The 18,756-nt window shown below is 47.2% G+C and overlaps 1 protein-coding gene across 1 annotated transcript in view; it reads right to left on the bottom strand.

Annotated features, from left to right (window-relative positions):
- The window catches only part of P3H2 (prolyl 3-hydroxylase 2), a 69,088-nt gene extending 60,155 nt beyond the window's left edge, over positions 1–8,933 (bottom strand). The window contains exon 1 of the mRNA XM_027685863.1: positions 8,114–8,933. Coding sequence (XP_027541664.1) covers positions 8,114–8,563 — 450 coding nt within the window. The 5' untranslated portion in view covers positions 8,564–8,933. The remainder of the gene's footprint in view (positions 1–8,113) is intronic.
- Positions 8,934–18,756: the final 9,823 nt, after the last annotated feature.

Raw genomic sequence — 18,756 nt, 5'->3', positions numbered from 1 at the left:
CTGCTTCCCATCTCAGCACTAGCACAGACCCAGCCTTTCATCCAACCCTGAAAGAACGTGTTTTTCTCCTCTTTTTTTTTTTTAGTGAACAAGAAGCTACAAGTGAGTATTTGGCCTTCACAACTGATGGGCTGCAGCCAAACCCTGCCATATGTTCCAGCTAATACATGTGGGCTTTGCTTTCCATCCAAAAAAGAAAAAAAAAAAGGACATTTATGAGTCGGGATTCAGCAGGAGCATGTGGGAAGGAAGGGGTGGGGAAGAGATGCTATTTTTGTTGCTATAATTATTTGGTGGCCAAATCCCTGACCCTTGACGTCAGCCCTGGAGGGTCTGTTTAACTGACCAGTTGTCATGGAAAGAAGGACTGGTTGGGAGGTACAGACTGATGAGGAACAGCTCTTTGCTGCCTGAACCCACCCACAGGCAGACCCCCTGCCTTCATTAGTAATCACCAGCTCATGGCCAAGAAATAAAAATGTCAGTACCTTATTGCTGATACATTGGTTGGAAACAAAAGCATCCAGGGAACTTCGCACCCTCCTTCCTGCCATCCATTGCTGTTAAAAAGCATAGGCCAAGTCCTGATCTCAGTTTCCCCAGTGTTAAGGCAGAGAAACTCCACAGCCCTCAGCTGGGTCACTCCAGGTTCACATTGATTTATCCAAACTCAGCCTGGCCTCAGTCCAGACTACACACATGGAAACATGCCACGTGCAGAGTACAGGGGTTCCTACTCCTTGGGAACGAACCCAATCACAATGACTAATTCATACCACCTCCAAAGGGAAAAAAAAATAAGATAAATAACCCCTCAATTCCTTGCTCCAGACATCCAGCACTGCTTTGAGCCCAGAGTCCTGCTAGCAAGGCTCCAGCAATGCTCAGGAGGTTGGCAGGAGTCGGCTCAGCTACTGACACGATGGTGTCATTACTGCCCACGCCATCCACGATGAAATCACCAGTTGTACAAGGAAATTGGAATAATCCTTGTTGGAACCTCAGGCACAACTAGAGAGTACTGGGCATAAGTTTGCTTAGCAGGGCTAAATTGCATTGCTCATTCACACGCAGTTCATTATCGGCTGCCGTTAGTTATTCCTGAGGCCAAGGACAACAAAAGGACTCCACAGAAGCCAGAGCAGAGCTCGCTAGGACGTATGGATGAGATTTAACAGGCAGCACAAAAAGTCATTTAACACATCTCAGCACACCAAAGAGCAGCCAGCAGAAGACGGTGCAAAAACCACAAGAAACTAAGGAGATAAAAGAACAGGGAAGGGGCAGGTTCCCAGGTTACAGCCCAGCAGCAGGAGTCTGGGCTCTCCTGCGCTATTGCTGCCCAGTTTTGCTCCGGATGAGATATAACTTAGCTCATGCACTGAGAGGCCTTTAGATTAAGGTCTCAAAAGATCCACTGAAACCATGTGAGTCACACCTGTCTCGTCCATCATCTAAGCCACGTCATCAGGGATTGCCAAGAAATAAGGAGGAATCCAGGCCTACCTTATTTTCTCCAAAAGACTGAGAATTATTGCAGTCTGGAACCTGCTGCAAGTGTATTTTGAAGCCCTGGCATGACTGCATAGCTATGAGGTGAGAAAGAGGAATTTGGCAAGACACAGGAAGTAGCCCTGGCTATCAAATGGCTGATTTCTAGGCTGCATGAAATGAGCTTAGTGGGCCTAGGACACGTTTGTACTGACTGTGTCCTGATTTATTGAGCAGAGCTGTGTTAATTTACTATCAGTTGAAATGATGTGGCAAACTGCAAACACCTTAGTTTTGCTTCGGATTTGCTCTATCAAAAAAAAAAAAAAAAAAAAAGGAAAAATCCACCAGAAAAACAAAACAAAAAACCATCAGAAAGTCACTACAGCCATCTAACTTTTAGTACAGCACCAGCCCAGAGTCAAGTCCAAAAAGTCAAGACTAAGTCTCCCATGAAGACAGTGACACCCTCACCACAAAATCATGTGCCTAGTCTGCATTTGCTAATGGCAGTATTGAACCACTGGGTCACCTCTTTCCCTCTCTGATAATACTTTCAACCCAAAACATTTTAGAAACATTTCATTTGAAATAGTCAGCAACAAGAGGAACAGGGTCACTATCCTGGGTTTAGGGCAAGACTAAATATCCTGTTCTAAACCCAGGACACCGACCCAGCCATCAAGACTCAGAGTTTTCCCTCCCATAAACTGAGTTTATTTTTGTCTACATAATTTTAACTTTCTGAGCACTAACATTTACCCTCTGCTGAGGACTAAGAATGCTCTCTCAGAAAATCTAAATAAAGAGACGTTCCAAGAGATTAATTCTGGGATCTATGTATTTATCCAGTATCTGAGTAATACTACTTCTCAAGATTGAAGATAAATAAACACCGCTAATGATAATAATACAAACAATAATGATTGTCTGACTGTTTTACTATAGGTCTTTGTCTGGGATGTGTCATATAAGGCTTACGAAAACAATACCAACTCCTGGGCAGACCTTGCAGGACAGGTGGTGTGGCTTTGGTGAGAAACAGCCTCAGCAGGCTACTCCCCTTTTAGAGACTTTAAGAAAGACTTCAAAAAAATAAGAGGCTTTACACATTATCCTGTGTCACTACAATGAGATGCTGCAAGTGAAACCACCACATTTCCCCCAGAGGCTGCAGCTCACCCCAGGACAGAACCCTATTATCTGCTTAAGTCCATGCATTATTATGGCATGAAGGAAAACTGAACAAAACATTCATGGAAAATATCAGTCCTTGAGTGAAACAAACCAAATTCCCTGAGCAACTACATTGGTGTGAATCCAGAGTTACTCCACAATCACTAGGCAGGCTATTCAGACGTGTCATGGAGATAAAGGACTCTGGCCCTGTGAAACACCACAGAGATGGGCAGCAGTGAGTAGTTACTTGAGGTGGAAAGAATTTGGTGGAGGTGTCTTAACAACCATCCCAAGGGTTGCTACAGCTGCTCAGATACCGAAGTGCGGATGGTGGTGAGACTTCTGTGAGCCCTGGCAGAAGACAGAAGGATCAGTCTGGAATGGTTAGAGGCCTGGGTTTACATACAGAAGCCTCCTCCCTTGGGTTTGGATTCTCATAAATAGGGAGTTTTCAAAGACAGAACTGGAGTCAGGCAACCCCACAGGGGTTTCTGAAGTTTGGGCTCCCACTCTGTTTCTTTTGTTTCTCTCCTGTGGTATTTTATCAAGCCATTATTGTGTCTGTGTTGCATTTCAGAAATCTTGGCGGTGTGGGTGGCAGGACAGCACAGTGTGACCCAAGGATATGCTCCCAGCAGTGCCCCATCAGCTGCAGTGTGAAAGACCCGGCAGAGAAGATAAAAGTGGAAGTTCTCCCCAAACAAGACCTTTTTTTAGAAAAGAAACAGCTTTAAAGAACAAATAAACTGCCTCTCGTACAACATGGCAAACCTAAACATCATTGTTTTATGCTTGCAACACATGAAATCATGATGATAACAGAACTGAAGAACATCTCAGATACGACAAGGGGAGGAATTCAAGCCAAAGACTGAATAAGCCAGATATAGTCAGACTCTTGCCCCTTTTGCTCCACCTACAATCCGACATTACTAAGAGAGGAGCAATGTCTGACATGCTGGGGACTTGTTTTATTTATTGTTTTAAACCCAAGCACAGACTAAAAGGCTTTTTCTCATCTAGATCCAAGGCTGGTGGTTACAGCCTACATACATGCGATTCCTGCCATGCTTCACTGATGTGCAACGGGGCTTGCAGGCAAGTGGGAAGACAAGACCATTCCAAGTCAGTATTTACAAAATGGGAGGAAGTGCTCAGTAACAGCACATCAATGTACAAAGAATAAAATTACAATGGACTATAGCAATCAACTCAGCAAAGAGGCCAGGGAATTCTGTGGCTGGGAACAGGATGAGACAAAGGAAAGAGACCTCGAGGGAAGGGTTAGTAGGGTAGAAGAGACACAAGACACGCGTTTGCAGTTGATACGGTGATCAACTTTTCCAAGTTGCTTGTTATTTTTGGACCAAGCTGACTTGCAGGAGTTAGACCAGGGACTGGAAGTAATGCTCTGTCACAGGGTTCATGGCAGACCATCCACGGCAAGCTCCAACACAGCTACTGAGTCAGCAGCTCACAGCAGCAAATGCTGTCATAGTGTACACTGCGTACATTTCTTCCTCCCTCCATTCACTCTCAGAGCCAGAAAAACTCCAAAAAGGAAGGTTAGGAACACCATGGCCTTCAGGCTAGGTTTTAACAGAAACAAGATGACTAAAGCAGCAAAGCAAGAAGGACATGATTAATAAAAATGCTTATGAGGGCAAAGAGATCCCCCACACCCACCTGCCAAGCCTAGAGGGTTTTTCACTCACAAAGACCAAGCAGCCAGCACACAGCAGAGAGCCACCAGCATATGGCAAATTGTCCTGCCTGTCAGATATGACAGCAGAAACCCACTGAAGGAACTTTTCTCTGTGGGATCAAGAGCCCACTACATGCTTTACAAGAGTTAAATCCCATGTTCTCATCCCCTTCTCTGTTTCCACACCTTCTCAAACCCATTCCACTCTAACTGCCTCAGCTACCTGTATCCAGTAAATTTCTTAATTACCTGAAAGCATCAGCTATTCTAGGAAAAGGAGTCACTTACAATGCACATTCAGAAGCTGCAAAGAAGATCTGCAAGCACATTTGGACTTGGACTCCCTGTTCAATGCAATTTGTCTACAGTCAACCTCATAGGTCTGATCCTAAGCCTGAAGCTGATAGAAACCTCCAGCTGAATCCTCAAACTGTCCCATTCCTGCAGTCCACCAGTCTCCCCTCACATCATGCTAGAGTCACCAAAAACACATAGATCACATCTGTGAAAACGAAAAGTGGTCTTCAGAAGACCACTGTTTCTATTTCAGAAAAGTACAGAGAAAAAGATAAATTTAGGGAACTGATAGGATGACATGGATTTAGAGGTTGACAGAACATGTTCTTACAGAGGGATACCACGGGTATTTCACCTAAATACATCATCACCTCCCTGCCCCTTTACAGTGCTCTGTGCAGGAGTATCTTGAGCATCTGCTCAGCAGCAGAAGCAATACAGCCCAGCCCAGCTGCTGCCACAGTCCAGTAAAAAAAGTCCCAAAAAAGCGGCAAAAAAAGTAAAAAACTTCCAATTCTAGCACCAGTTTTCCACCAATTCACTGCAGAGTCTCATTCACATCATCACAACTGGGCAAGACTGTACTGGTGCTTGCTCTGCAGTGAGAGACCAGAGGCAGCGGGACCCCCAAGCCTGCTCCCAAAACAGCTGAGGCACACGCACTGCTGGCCATTGTTTGGCCTGTGCATCTTTCCAGCAGGACTCAAAGCCTTTGCTTTTCCTACCCCACAGGAGTGTTGCAAGGATTAGTTCATGTATATTCAGCACAGTTTTTCAAAGCACTGCAAAAGAGCCAAACCCTTCAATTTTTTTCATCTTTTCCTTGCTCTGTCACTCCCTCCTGAAGGGATGTGTTTCTCCCCTCCTGAGAAACAAACAAGCATGAGGTCTGCGGGAGTGGGAGGTGGGAAGCACATTCCAGGCTGCTCCTCTTCTCTCAAACCACAAATGGCACCAAACCCTGCCATCCGTCCAGCACCTTGCGCAAGTGCCTGGCATCCCGGCCTCCCCACGAAGCCCAGGGAGGAGCTGGACAGGGCACGAAGCAGAGTGTTTAACCTCATCCCATTTTCTTTTTGGTTTCAAGGAGCAAAACATGAGGGTCAAATGGCCACCTATGGAGCTGCGCAGCCTGCCAACACACCCACAGCAAGGCGTGGGGGATTCTGCACAAGCCCTGCTTTGCGGCTCCCCTTCTCAGACAAAATGCCAAGCAGATGCTGCAGCCAAGGTCTACCCAGAGGGTGCGGAGCTGGTGCATCCCAACCCCCAGGGAACATGCCAAAGCCTTGGCACTCAGCCTTGGCACGAGGGTATGGTTCACATCCGCCTGTATGCAAGGGCTAGACATTAGACCTCGTGTTTTGTGCAAGTGCAGGCAAATCCGATGTGGGGCATTTTCTTCTGTGCACAGACTTGCTGAGCCAGAGCAAAAGCACAATCCTGGGAGCAGAGCTCAGGTACAGGCAGCAGCAAGGTGAGGATATGGACAAATCACTGGGGGTTGCCCTGCGGGACAGAGGTGATTGGAGTGCTGCTTAGAAATTCCAAGAGCATCAGAAAGGGTTAAAGAAAAAGGTACTGAAAACACGAACAGGTCTAGTCAAAAAGTACCTTCCCTTGGCTACAGTGCCTGACACCTGGACAGCCATGCAGAGAACAAGAACATCCATTACTCCATCAGAGAGCAGTAAAATCAGTGTTAGCATACACACAAAGTCTCCAGATGTTGCAAAAGCAAATTAAGATGAGTCACACATAAAATAAATGTTTAAAGGGCTGCTTACAACACATTGCTTTGATAAGCTTAGAATGCAATCTTAAATGAGGAAAATAACCTCAGTTATTGAGGAAAATACTCTAAGCATAAGAGCATAAATGCATAAACTCTAATTCAAGAACACCCCACACCCCAAAATCCTCTGGGGTTTTGTAAATCAATTTTACTGAAGTGGGAGACAAAAACCTATTCCCTAATTCAGAGGAAAGCTTTTCAATGAGTTTGACATCAATGAGTCTGGAAAAGGTTTTGAAATCAAGATAAGAAATCACTTAATTTTTTAGCATGACAAATTTAGTGTCACTTCCCACAGATGCTGACATTATATAGAGCATCTTTCATGGTAAGGACTGCAGGAGAATTCTGTCAGCTTCGCTGGCATTGCACATAAGCCAAGATACAGTTCCAGTTCACTCCCAGGAACTCTATGCAGCACGTGGACACTAGAGTTTAAGCCAATGCAGTTCTAGTCTTTGAGCTGTAAAACTGACATTAAGGCAATGTCAGAAAAGGAAATACAGAAAAAGCAATGCAGCTATGAATTTCCAAAAGGCTTCAAAATGCAATAGCTGATGATTTGTCTCCTTGATGTGTTGCTGTGTAGGCACTGCACCACAAGCACTTGCACTGCCTAGGACAGATGTTTGCCTCTCCAAATGGAAATGCATTTCAGCAGAATCACCCCTCCTGTGCTCCACTGTGCAGGTCTTCATGTATTAGATTGCCTATAGTAACTAAAGGGCTACGAATGTACTCAAATAAAGCAGAAGTCCAGAGGGAAATGTTCCAGAAATTCTTTAAACATTCAGCTTGGCATGAACAAAATTCCCACAGCTTCTGTCCTTACTAGTCATAAACAGGAAGACTTAGTATAGGTAGCTGGCTTGACAGAGCACAAATCTTGAATGAATAATAAAAATACCATTAACTATCCTAATGTGGGTTGGTGGGGGTTTGCTGGGATTTTATTTTTTTTTCCTTCTTTTTGGTAAAGAAGTTTAAAGAATAACATCATTTTTCTCAGGGAAGGTAGCAGCTGTAAGGCAGAAGTTAATGGGATAAGAGGATGATACTCAGGATATCCTGTCAGTGGCTGCTAACTACCGACTGCATAGTGTTACACAAAGTATTTCATATCACATCAAGGATAACGAACATCAGATTCCAGGAGATTATATACGTCCCAGCCTCACGTACAGTCCCAGCTCCTCAAACACAGCATCAGTTCAATATGCCTGAAAGGGAAGCACCTCTGGGGCAGAGGGCATTGGAGGGTTACTAAGGGGTTTCTGGGGGCTCTTCTCTGCAAACTGAAGGCGGATCATTTTCAGAATTACACTATGTTATACTAAAAGACAAACAAAAACATCCTTCCCAAAAACAAACAAACCAGCCCAAAACAAACAAACAAACACAAAACAGGAAAAGTACAAGAAAGCCAAAGCTGGACAGAGTCCATGTTGTCATCCAGGATGCTGTGTCTCGGGAACTGGCCGTGACCACTGACCGCTCACACCAGTGAGAACGCTGCGGGGGGACCATACCTGGGTGGCTTGAGAGAGATGCAAAAGGGTGCACACGTGGGACGTTTGGGAGCATGGAAGAGCGGGTAACCGTTTGGAGAGGGCGGTGAGGAGGGACGGGGCGGGGCGGTGCCTTACCTGGATGTAGGCGCGCTGCAGGTAGCTGTAGGGCACCCTGCGCTGGAAGTCGGCGCGCACCTCCTCGGCGGCGCGGTGTCGGGAGGCGGCCCCGAGCCGCGGCTCCTCGCAGCGCCGCACGCAGTCTGCCCGCCGCAGCACCGAGCCGAAGAAGGGCAGGTCCCCGCCGGCCCCCGGGCCCAGCGCCTCCAGCCGCACCTGCCCGCGGCACGACCGCCGGCACCGCAGCCGCGCCGCCCGCAGCTCCCGCCGGCTGCGCAGCGCCCGCTCCAGGCACCGCGCCGCGCCCGCGAAGTCCCCACCGTAGTACGCCTCCACCCCGCTGGCGTACAGCGCATCGAAGGGCTCCAGCGGGCCGCCCTCCGCCGCGCACCCGCCGCCCGCCGCCGGCAGCAGCAGCAGCAGCAGCGGCAGCAGCGACCCCCAGGGCCGGCTCCCCCCGGGGGCCATGCCCGCCGCACCGGCGGCTCCGGGCACCGTGCGCCCGGGCTTGGGGCGATGCGGTTCGCAGGCGGGGCTGCTGGAGGGTCCGCGCGGTGGAGTCCGTCCGTCTGGCGGGGTTCGGGGATCTCTGTGTAGTAGGGTCCGTGCAGTGGATGTCGGCGTAGTGGGATGCGGGGGTCCGCGCGGTGGAGTCCGCCCGGTGGGGTCCGCGGATCCGTGCAGTGGATCTCTGTGTGGTGCGGTCCGCGCGATGGATTTCGGTGTAGCGGGACTCGGGGGTCCGTCAGCGGGAGGCGGGCGCGGTGCAGCGGCTCTGGGCTCAGCGGGCTCCGGGGCCGGTGCGCGGGGTTCGGCGGTGGCTCTGCCCGTACCGGGCCCGTGGCTCCCTGCACGCCCAGCCCTGTGCCGCCCTCCCGCGCCGCCGGCACCTCTTAAAGGGCCCCGCGCCGCCGGCCCGCCCCGCCCGCGCCGCCGGCCCGGCCCCCCCGCAGCGAGCTGGGGGCGCGGAGGGGGCGCGACCGGCTGCCGGGGCCGCTCGGAGCATCCCCGCTCTGCCCCTCTCCCCGGCGGCTGCAGGGATTGGTAAATGACATCGGGAAATGGAAATCTCCCTGGGGTGGGTGATGTCAATGGCAGCAGTAGCCTTTCCTCCCTCTTCTCCCTGCCGTGCCCCACACGTCCCCCTGCCTCCCTCCTGGCGTCCTCGTTCGAAGGATGCTTGGTTTTGTTTCCCTGCGAGGCTGTTGCTTGGAGCCGTTTTCCGCTGGGTTCTCCACCCCCCTCGCCACTCTTGCCCCGGCAGCCTCCCGCCTTTGGGAATTCCGCAAATAAATCATCTGGGATGGGCACAGTGAGTGGCTGGCGAAGCCTTTTCAGCTCCCAGCTGTGTGTTTGTCTCGATTCCTCCAAAATTTCTCTCTTACGGTGCTGCAATACCCTGCCCTGCCAAAAATGTTACTCGTTTTTTTGCATGAATTTTAAGGCATTCTTGTGACGTTTGGCCGTGCAGTCTAGTGACACACGAAAAAAAGTATCTTAGTTGGCATTTTAAATAATCTCACTGTTGAACACCTGTCAGCAAGAAGTTTTTCTTGTTAACACAGTTAATTTGGCTGAAATCAGCTGTTCCTGAGAGGGAATGGCCAAATCCTGGATCCCACTAGATGCTTTACTGTAGGCTGTTCTGGGCTTGAGTACTCCAAAGTCTATGTATGCAGAACTGTGCTCAGTACAAGGCATTGTGGCCTTACTTATTTCAGACATTTCAGGAATATACATATTGGCTGTCTTCTCCTAGACTAAAATAGCTGCAAATGGGAGATGCTTGAAATCCATTTGGTCCAGATTTTGTTACTGCATCAAGCCAGATGTTCCTCATGGTCATGCTGTGCATTCTCCTCTGCTGCTCTAATGACTTTGATCAAATTGTGTTTTGTTTATACTGTTGTGTCCAGGATCAAAAACAGGGCTCAACACCCTCTCATTGGGCAAGTGATCAGATTATGGATTCAGTTTACAACAGTTTCACATAAAGAAAGTTTTTTTCCACAAGGCTAGAGATTTACTAGCATTCTTGGTGAAGATCTTTCCCAGCTGGCAAAGATTTCATAACAATCGTCCTTGTTACTTTCTTGCAAATTGACACGAAATGTTTTAAAGGTTTGGGTGTCCCTCCCTCCTTCTGCCCTGCCAGGCTGGCATGCTGGGGAGGGTACTCACAACAGGGGAACTAAACACCCTGAAGGGTTCTCTCCAGTGGGAGGGGTACATGCTGTAACCAATTGCCTGTGCACTGTGAGGTCCAGATAAAGCCTTTTGCAAGGGAAAGGTTATCAGCACTCCTGGGGAGTAGAGGCGACATTGTGACAGGGCTACTTAAATCTTCTCAAGCGTCACAGAGGTGCCACTGATAACTGCAGAAATTAAGAGTGTGAGTGAGCTCTGCCCCAAATCACAGAGAGAAAACACTTGGCTCCCCGGGTGCACTTTCTGAAGCATGCACCTCAGAAGTATCTATTTACAGAAGTAATTCCCTATTGCACGTAATTCCCCATTGCTTCCAAGTCAGCAACATCTCTGCTCTTGCAGTGATAACACCGAGCCCCTGCGTAGGAAGGAATGCAGAAAGTAGATGAGTGACTGGAGAGAGAATGAAGTCAAAATGTTTTATTTCAGACTGCTGTGTGTTCTGATCCAATCTTTTTTTCGTTAAAAGTCCTTTTTAAAACAGTAAAGAAAATGTTCTTAGTTCTGACACCTCACAGCACAATTCTACTGCTCTTTCTCCAGGGTTTTCTCTGTAGACACTAGGCTGCTACCACCCCACTTTGCAGTCTCCCTGCCTCAGGTCGTGATTTCTTTGGTCACAAAAGTTTGTGCTTTCCCCTACCTTGATGTTCCATTGCTACCTAACTGCAGGAAAGAGCTCAACAACAGTTGTCACATAAAAGGCTCTTATTCCAGGGTGTCTCTCAGACATTCAGTCCAGTTGCTTGAGCAACCACCTTTAGTTTTATGACCCTGCTCACTGCCAGAGCAGCAGCCAGATGGAAAGAAGTTTGCTGGTCCCCTGGCTGGGGGTCTTGTTCTTGCAGAAGATCTGGACCATAACATCCAGCAGTGCTGCTACTACAGCCATCAGCATCATAGGCAAGGTGGGCTTGCCTTCATGGAGTTGGAAAGAAGCCTTGCAAATATAAAGGCAGGATTTCACCCAGCAGAGCAATTACTGGTTTAGGATGTTACAGCTCTGAATCAGGCCCCAAGATACCTGAGATATCCCTCATGCCTTTAATGAAAGGAATAATTCTAAAAATGTAACAACTCAGCCCGTGTTCAGATGTTGATCCTGGCCTCTGTGCAGTTGTTTTGAAAGACCTTTTCCTACGTAAATAGGTTCATCTGAAGCTTTCTTTTTTTTTTTTTGAGGAAAACTCTGATATGTGAGTCAAACCACTGATGATTTGGCAACAAGATATGAGCAGAATTTAAAATGCCTTTCAAAATGGCTTTTCAACATGCACTTTACAAGCAGACCTAAGTTTCAAGCCCTCTCTGTTTCATTTGTAGACTTGCTTTCATACTTAATCATGGACAAACTTTATAATTCCAAATCAAACACAGGTGACCTCTTCAGCCATGTACCTTAGTGAAAGAGAAAGCTTTGAATCAGATGCAAAAGTACAACATACCCTTATGAAGGGCTTTGGTCTTTGCCTCATGTATAAAAGTGCAAGTTTACTGACTATATCAAATCTGTTACTTAACTACTTCATGATTTAGACCTGAATCCATACCTGAATTCCATAGAATGCCTCCATCTACTCAACATCTTTTTTTATTCAAGAAGTTGTGAGAATGGTTGTGAATGTCAGTAAATGTCAGGAAATTAATACCAAATAAAAAATGTGCTGCAATAAGAGTCTCCTTCTAGGAAAAATCAATCAGCGTGATACAAAACTAGTCTAGGTTTGGGCAGGGTGACAGAATGAGTGACCAAGGAGGAATTTCCTCTCTAAATTATTATTTTTGTTATAGCAAGATGTACCACATTGCAACAGTGCAGAATGTGGATGGAGAGAACACAAGATGCCTGCTGGGGTTGCCACTGCATCTGCTCTGGGTTGTACCTGTTGTTTCTCTCCTTCTGACTTACAGATCTACTCTCCCACAGCTGTTCCACTGTATGTTTGAGCCTGTCTTTGATGCATTGCTCTGGATGGGTTGCTGATGCCTTGAGGTCAGCACAGGTGAACAGGAGGTTTTTAATTTTTCTTCCTAAACCTTTTAACTTTTACTTCCTCCCAACAATATTTCTGCAGGCTCAGGACCTGGGACTGACTATTGCTTTCCCCAAACAGACATCTGACCTGTGATCAAATGCTGGGTGTTCTTCTTCCATAAACTACAATTGCAAGAATCCAGGTTGTCCTCTGTCCTAGCAGCTCCCTATCCTGACATTCCTCCAAAGCATGTCCATTTCATATCTTACTGATGATATTCTCTCTCTTTTTTTTTATGACGTCCTCGTGACGTTACCTCTGCAGAAGCACAAAATGATTGCCAGCAAAGCTTTGCTTACAGCATTGCTCTAAGTGCATAACCCACTTGTGTATCCTCCTCACACACACTGTCAGGGTCATCCCTAATCCTCCTTTGCATCATCTAGTAAAGTTGCCTTGGCACAGGCTTGTCCACTTCTCTCTCTGCTGCACACTATTATTAATGCCAAACTTGACAGCTCATTCTTTTCTTTGTCCTGGTCTGTCCTGTCTCTGCTTCATTTCATGGGATTTACTGTGTCTCTGCCTTTCTTGGACAAGGTTTTGTGCTCTAGAATTTGCCATTGATTCTCTACTGCAGCACAAACCAAAACTAACTCCCCACAGTCATCTCTGCAATGATCCCTCCATTGTGCCTCTTGAGACTTTGGACATGTGCTTTAGTTTGCAAGCACTTTGTGATACACAGAAACCCCTGTGCTGCATCTGTTATAAAAACCTTAATACACGAGCACAGACAAATACAACACAAGGTTTGCTGTTGGCACTCAGCAGAGAAATACAATCGTATAAATCACAAAAGCAGAGAATCCTCGTGTCTTCCCATGTGTAGGCAACAGGATAGCCTTATTGAATTCCAAGTGCCTTTACGCTTGGCTTACTTGGAAACTTGGACTTGACTTTACTGCCATTATAGATTAAAAAACAATAAAAATAAACTTCAAAAAGTGCAAAATACACAACCAAAGGCCCACTGGTGCCTTGGAATGGTTGACCACACTCCTACATCTTTGTGCTTGGATTTAAAATGCTTCCGTAGCCTATATTGTTTAGGGTGAGTACAATTAACTACACTAAAGAATTATTATACTGCGCTCTACATACCACTTTTCCTATGCTGAGAGCACAAAAAAAGTTTTACGTAGTTAGAGTTGCTGTTACGAACAGGAAGGTACCTATAAATGACATAAACTGAGAAAATTTAATCAGAGACTTATATGACACAGTTATTTTCAATGCATAGTCCGGAGTTAATGAGACGTGTGAATGGTTTCATTGTGTAACTGTCTGAACCTCAGCTGTGAGCTGTGGCAGTTTCAGGGGGTGAACAGGGTCCAATTCATGACTGCTGTAATTGGACCGAAGTCGGTGACATTGCCAAAATGATGGGTCAAGTGTAGAGCGTGTGCATGCACAGCCGGAGCCTGGCTGCAGCTCCAGGAGGTCCCACACACAGTGAATGGATGGGGCTGGGACAGACTGGCTGAAGTGGCCTCTTTGAGTAAGGTTTGAAGAACACAAAATTAATCTGAGGGTTAGGAGGGGTAGAGCCGCAGGTGACGCTTCTCTCCAACAGGACTGCGGTCCTGACATGACTGTGTGAAGGGAGAAGAAAGACAGGGGATGGTGGAGACACACCACACAAAGCAAACCTCCTCTTCTGCCCAAAACGAGGTTGGTGGAGATTTGCATGTGTGGATGGAGTGGCCCGGGCCCACATGCAGCTGGTGTGGATGTTTGCATACTCACCACCTCTCCAAAGAAGAGCTCTCCATGAAAATCATGACCATGAAAACCTTTGGGGTAAATATCTGATGGATTTGATTCCCAGGTTTTCTTGTGCTGGCAGCTCCGCTGCCTGTAATGGGGCTTTTCATGCCAAAAGTATGAGGACTGAGCTGCTGTTGAGTGACATGTGAGAATAAAAGTTTGTAAAAGCAAGATGTGGGCATCAAAGTGGGACAACAAAGAAAATACTCAAGGGCCCCTCAAAAGCTGTCTGATGCAGTCTGTATCTTTTAGTAGAAATGTTAAATAAACTCTCATTAAAATCAATATATCTACCCCAAAATCCAGTGTGGCCATATATTTGTCCTGCATGACCTCATGCTTCTTTTTCCTGTGCATTATCATCTGAGCATCTTGATGCATTTATTCTTTTTTGTCATTCCCCTTATCAGTTCTTCTCTGGTCTCAAAATATCATTCAGGACTTAGAAAATAATTAAAAATAAGATTATGTATAAGCCATGGGGCTGCTGAGCCAGCTCAGGTAAATGCTGCATCCCACCAAAACATAATTTGCAAACAGCAACGTTTTATCCACAGACTGCATTGCCAAGCAGTGAGACACTGCCACTCCAAGAGTAAATTTTTGTCTTTCCTGCAGAGCTCTCCACGAGCCAGACCCCAACTTATTGAAGAAAGAAGGAAATGTCAGGCAGGGGGAAGAGGCCCACAAGGAGGGCAACCCAATGGGAGAGAAGGGAGAGTTGTGGCAGTGCGAAACCCAGTGTCCTGCTTGTGAAACCAGAAGGGTGGAAGGAGCTGCAGGGGAAGCCCAGAAGACAGAGAAAACCCACTGAGGAAATGAAAAAAGCAATTTGGGAGCAGTAGGACACACGCAACAGAGAGGAGCTCCCTGGAAGAGGCATGGTTGAGCACCAGCAGTGATAACCGGGATCCATCCCCCACTGCTGCCATCCCCCAGCAGGGACACAACAAATACCAGCGGCTCTCGCCAATGGTGGCATGGCAGAGGTGGAGAGGTGACTTTTGTGTTGCCAGTCTTTCCCAATTTTAATGATTCAATGAAAAAGTGGGGAGGGCTGAGAGGCTATGGAAGACATTAAGCTCATTTCTTTCAAAAGTACTGGGTTCCCTATGGCTCCCCTTTCACGGTCCATCTTCCCTATACATTAATGCAGTTCTGACTAAGCCAACCAAGAGGTGCAAATAACATCTACAGCCCTATCAGCTGTAGCACAAGGGAAACTGGAAGAAATGATGTGCAGTTAAGTATAAGTTGGAGTAGCTCCTGATCTTCTCAAAGACCTGCCCTGGTTAAAAGTCAAAAATCTTCATGAGGGTGAAGTGCTGTTGGAGCAGATCACGGACACACTGTGCATGCAGAGAAAGAGGCCCAGAGGTGGTTAAAACTACACTCCAGAGTGCATTTGGCTGAATCATTTTTAAAGCAAGGTGCTAGGTTTATATGGCCATAGTTTTCATCCTAGAGAATCCTAAAATGTTCTGCTAAGGCTACACACATAAAACTCACTTCACTACGGCTGCTAGGCAGACAGATTGCTGGCACACTGCATCCCACCCAGATGTGGGAAGGGAATAACCAGCCCAGGACATCTCAGCAAAATTCTGTCTTAAGGGAAATTACTCCTGGGAAAGGAAGCAGAACTTGAATTCTTAACATTTCATGTAATTCACAGACCTCTGCGGGTCTTGGTTACTCTCCACAGATGTTGATGCTGGAGTCAGAGTGCTGAAGCCAACTCTGTGGCCCTGGGGCAAACAAGACAAAACACCAAGATTTCAGAGTTGGGCTGGGAGCCCACAAGGGCCCAGATTCTCCTGGGGGTGGGTCCATAGCACCTACTCTGCCTTGCTTGGCCCCAGCTTGGTAATACACAGCAGCAGGGGTACCTCCTGGCCCCGAACCCATGAGAAACTTCCTAACATTTGGTCAGCCCCAACCAAAAGGAATCAGGAGACTGAGAGTCTGTGGCCAGCTGAGGTGTGCAGAAGACTGCACCATCATTCCTCCTCTCATCCTATCCTTTGTAGCTGTATCAATAACTGAGGAGAGCTGGATGATGCACAGATACTATACAGAGCTATTCTGCTGAAGAAAGGGCTGGAAGGGCTGGAAGGGGTCAATGGAGGAAGGAAACTTGGAAGAGGTGGCTGAATAATACTCTTATTTGCAGAACTACTGCAGGCCAGTGGAAAACATTCAGTTTGGGAACAATTCTGCCAAGCCAAGCAATGACATATTCCCCCATTCTCTTTTCTCTTTCCTTTTCTTCCCCCATGGCTAATTTTTAGGTTTCATTAAAGCTGAAGTAAAGCTGGATGAACTCCCCTGCAGCAGCATACTTACGCTGGTTTCACAGTGGTACAAAGTACAGAAAGACTGGGTATGGAAACCATGGGTGTAAGCGGTGGTGTGAGGATGCAAAGTGACTCCAGTTTGCTCAAGAACAACACTATGAGATCAGTATCAGCATCAATCTCCCCTGTGCACCCTCTCCTACCCTTCTAAGGGATGCCAAGCCCCAGGGGCACCAACTGCACATCAGCCAGTGGTGGCACCGCAGAGGGTGACTATAACATCAGCTGCAGGACATATGGCAAAAGCAGCAAATCCAGATGGTGATAATGAAGTGGAGAGGAGCAAATATCCTGTCTCACTGAAGTGTTCCCTATAATTATAGAAATTGCAGAATAGAAACACTCTCAAAGAATGGGAAGGGAAATTGCCTCTGTGTTCCCTGTGGTGCTGTGCTGTGTGAAAGCTGATGTTTCTCTGATTAGTGGCAGTTTCTCCAAGGGGAGCAGGAGAAGGCTTTTGAGGGAGTAGATTCCCAGCATACCAGGTGCTGTGCACCCAGGCAGGGAAGCAAGCAGCCTGAAACTACTCAGGACAGAGGAACCAGCTCTCGTGAGTCTTCTTGCATGGGGACACCTTTTCTGGGTCAGGCATGGAAGGTGAGCACCCCAGCAGAGAGGATGTCACTGGCACAGCCTATTCAGTACAGCTTCAGTAGTTTCTCTGGGGCCTTTTTTTGGCTGAGGATGGACTAGCTGGGGGGGGGAAGCAGATCTCAGCCTTACTGTAATCACCAAAAATAGACCCTAGTGTGCATTTGTTCCCTCTCTCCTACATTGCATTACCTTTGGGACTTGTCCAAAAAAAGATTTCATAGGGCAGCCAAGAGGAGATGATGTCTGAATACAGTAGCAAGGACTCAGTTTTCCTTAATTTTCTAGTTTCTGTTTCAGCGTTTAGTGAAAAATAAGCCACAGACAGTGCAGCTTTTGTACCAGCTCCTTGCATTGAAGATCTCAGCTGTTAGAAATTAGAGTGTGGTTACATCTTTGACCCCTGTAATTTCTGCAGAGAACAGTGATCTGGTCTCACAAGCATCCCCCTGGCCAAGCCTTCAGGACTAGGAGTGAAATTTGCTCTGTGTGCCAGGCCAAGGGTGCTTTTTGAAGTATATGCCCAGAGAAGGAGAGCTAAAACCTTCAGCAACCTTTTGCTGCATTAATCCATCATACTTTGACAAGCAGATGGCTCAGATGGGCTGGATCCTTTATGGAAGAAGGGGGATATCTCATAAGAAGTGGGATTTTAATGGCAAAAGAGATATGTGAAAGCTTTAATCTTTGTGCCAGGCTGTTTAAGGGGATTCTGACCATTTTTTGTCAGGAAAGATTGCTGTGAACCTGGCTGTGCAACTGGCTGGATTGTATATTTATTTCTTGAAACAGCCTCCTTTGCTGTAAGCCAGGAAGGTCACTCTGAGCAGCAGCTGCTGAAGAGCCTGGCAGGCGCCCCAAAGCAAAGGTCACCAGAGCACTTCCAAGGGATTAACAGCCGGTTGGGTGGAGATGCAGGCTTAAAAAGCATCTCAGAAGGTCCTTGGCCACAGCTGGATGCTGAACTGGGGGAGTCTTGTGCCAGTAGGATTAATGCTGTCGTGAATGACTACAAGCTTTTAAGCAACGTGTGCTTGGATATGCTGGGTTTCATGGTCTTTGAAAGGGGCTCCACAAACAGTCTTGGGGAATGTGTTTCCTCTCTGGCTCCCAGCTGTAATCAAGGGCAGCATTGCTGTGATTTTCTACCATGCTTTTTGCCATCCTGTGCTTCAGGGCCTCAGTTCAGTTGGCATCTGCAAAGGCAAAATTGAGCCTTTAAACATCGGTCGTGTCCCTGCTGCACCACCAACAGCAACACTTACGGTGCAAATTGCTGCATAGAGGCAAAATACAAAGCTCAGGCTTCCTTGTGGCATTTCCCATGGGAACAGCCAGCAGAAACCCTCTTCTGCCAAAAGTAAAGTGGCACATGAGAACAAGAAAGGGGTTTTACCCCACTTTGGACTCAGACCTCTTCTTTCCACTTTAGTCATGACAGACCTTGAAATCCCTTCTCTATGGCAGTCCCTGAAGGGGCAGGGCAGAGCATCCTTATGGCCAGCAGGTCTTTCAGATGGAGTTCCAGGCAGGCTTTTGAAGTTCAATACTCAAATTGTCATAAGGTACATGACAACACACTTCTGAGGGAACAGGGCTCTTATTTCCCTGCTAGCATCAGACTCCATGGGACTCCAAAATCCTCCTTGGAAGAAGCAGGTAAGGGCAACAAGAGCCCACTCTGAGGGCTCAAAGATGC

The sequence above is a fragment of the Neopelma chrysocephalum genome, unplaced genomic scaffold (assembly GCF_003984885.1).
Source record: "Neopelma chrysocephalum unplaced genomic scaffold, ASM398488v2 Primary Assembly neopelma1_69, whole genome shotgun sequence".
Taxonomy (NCBI): Eukaryota; Metazoa; Chordata; class Aves; order Passeriformes; family Pipridae; genus Neopelma; species Neopelma chrysocephalum.
This window is presented reverse-complemented; position numbering and strand designations above follow the sequence as displayed.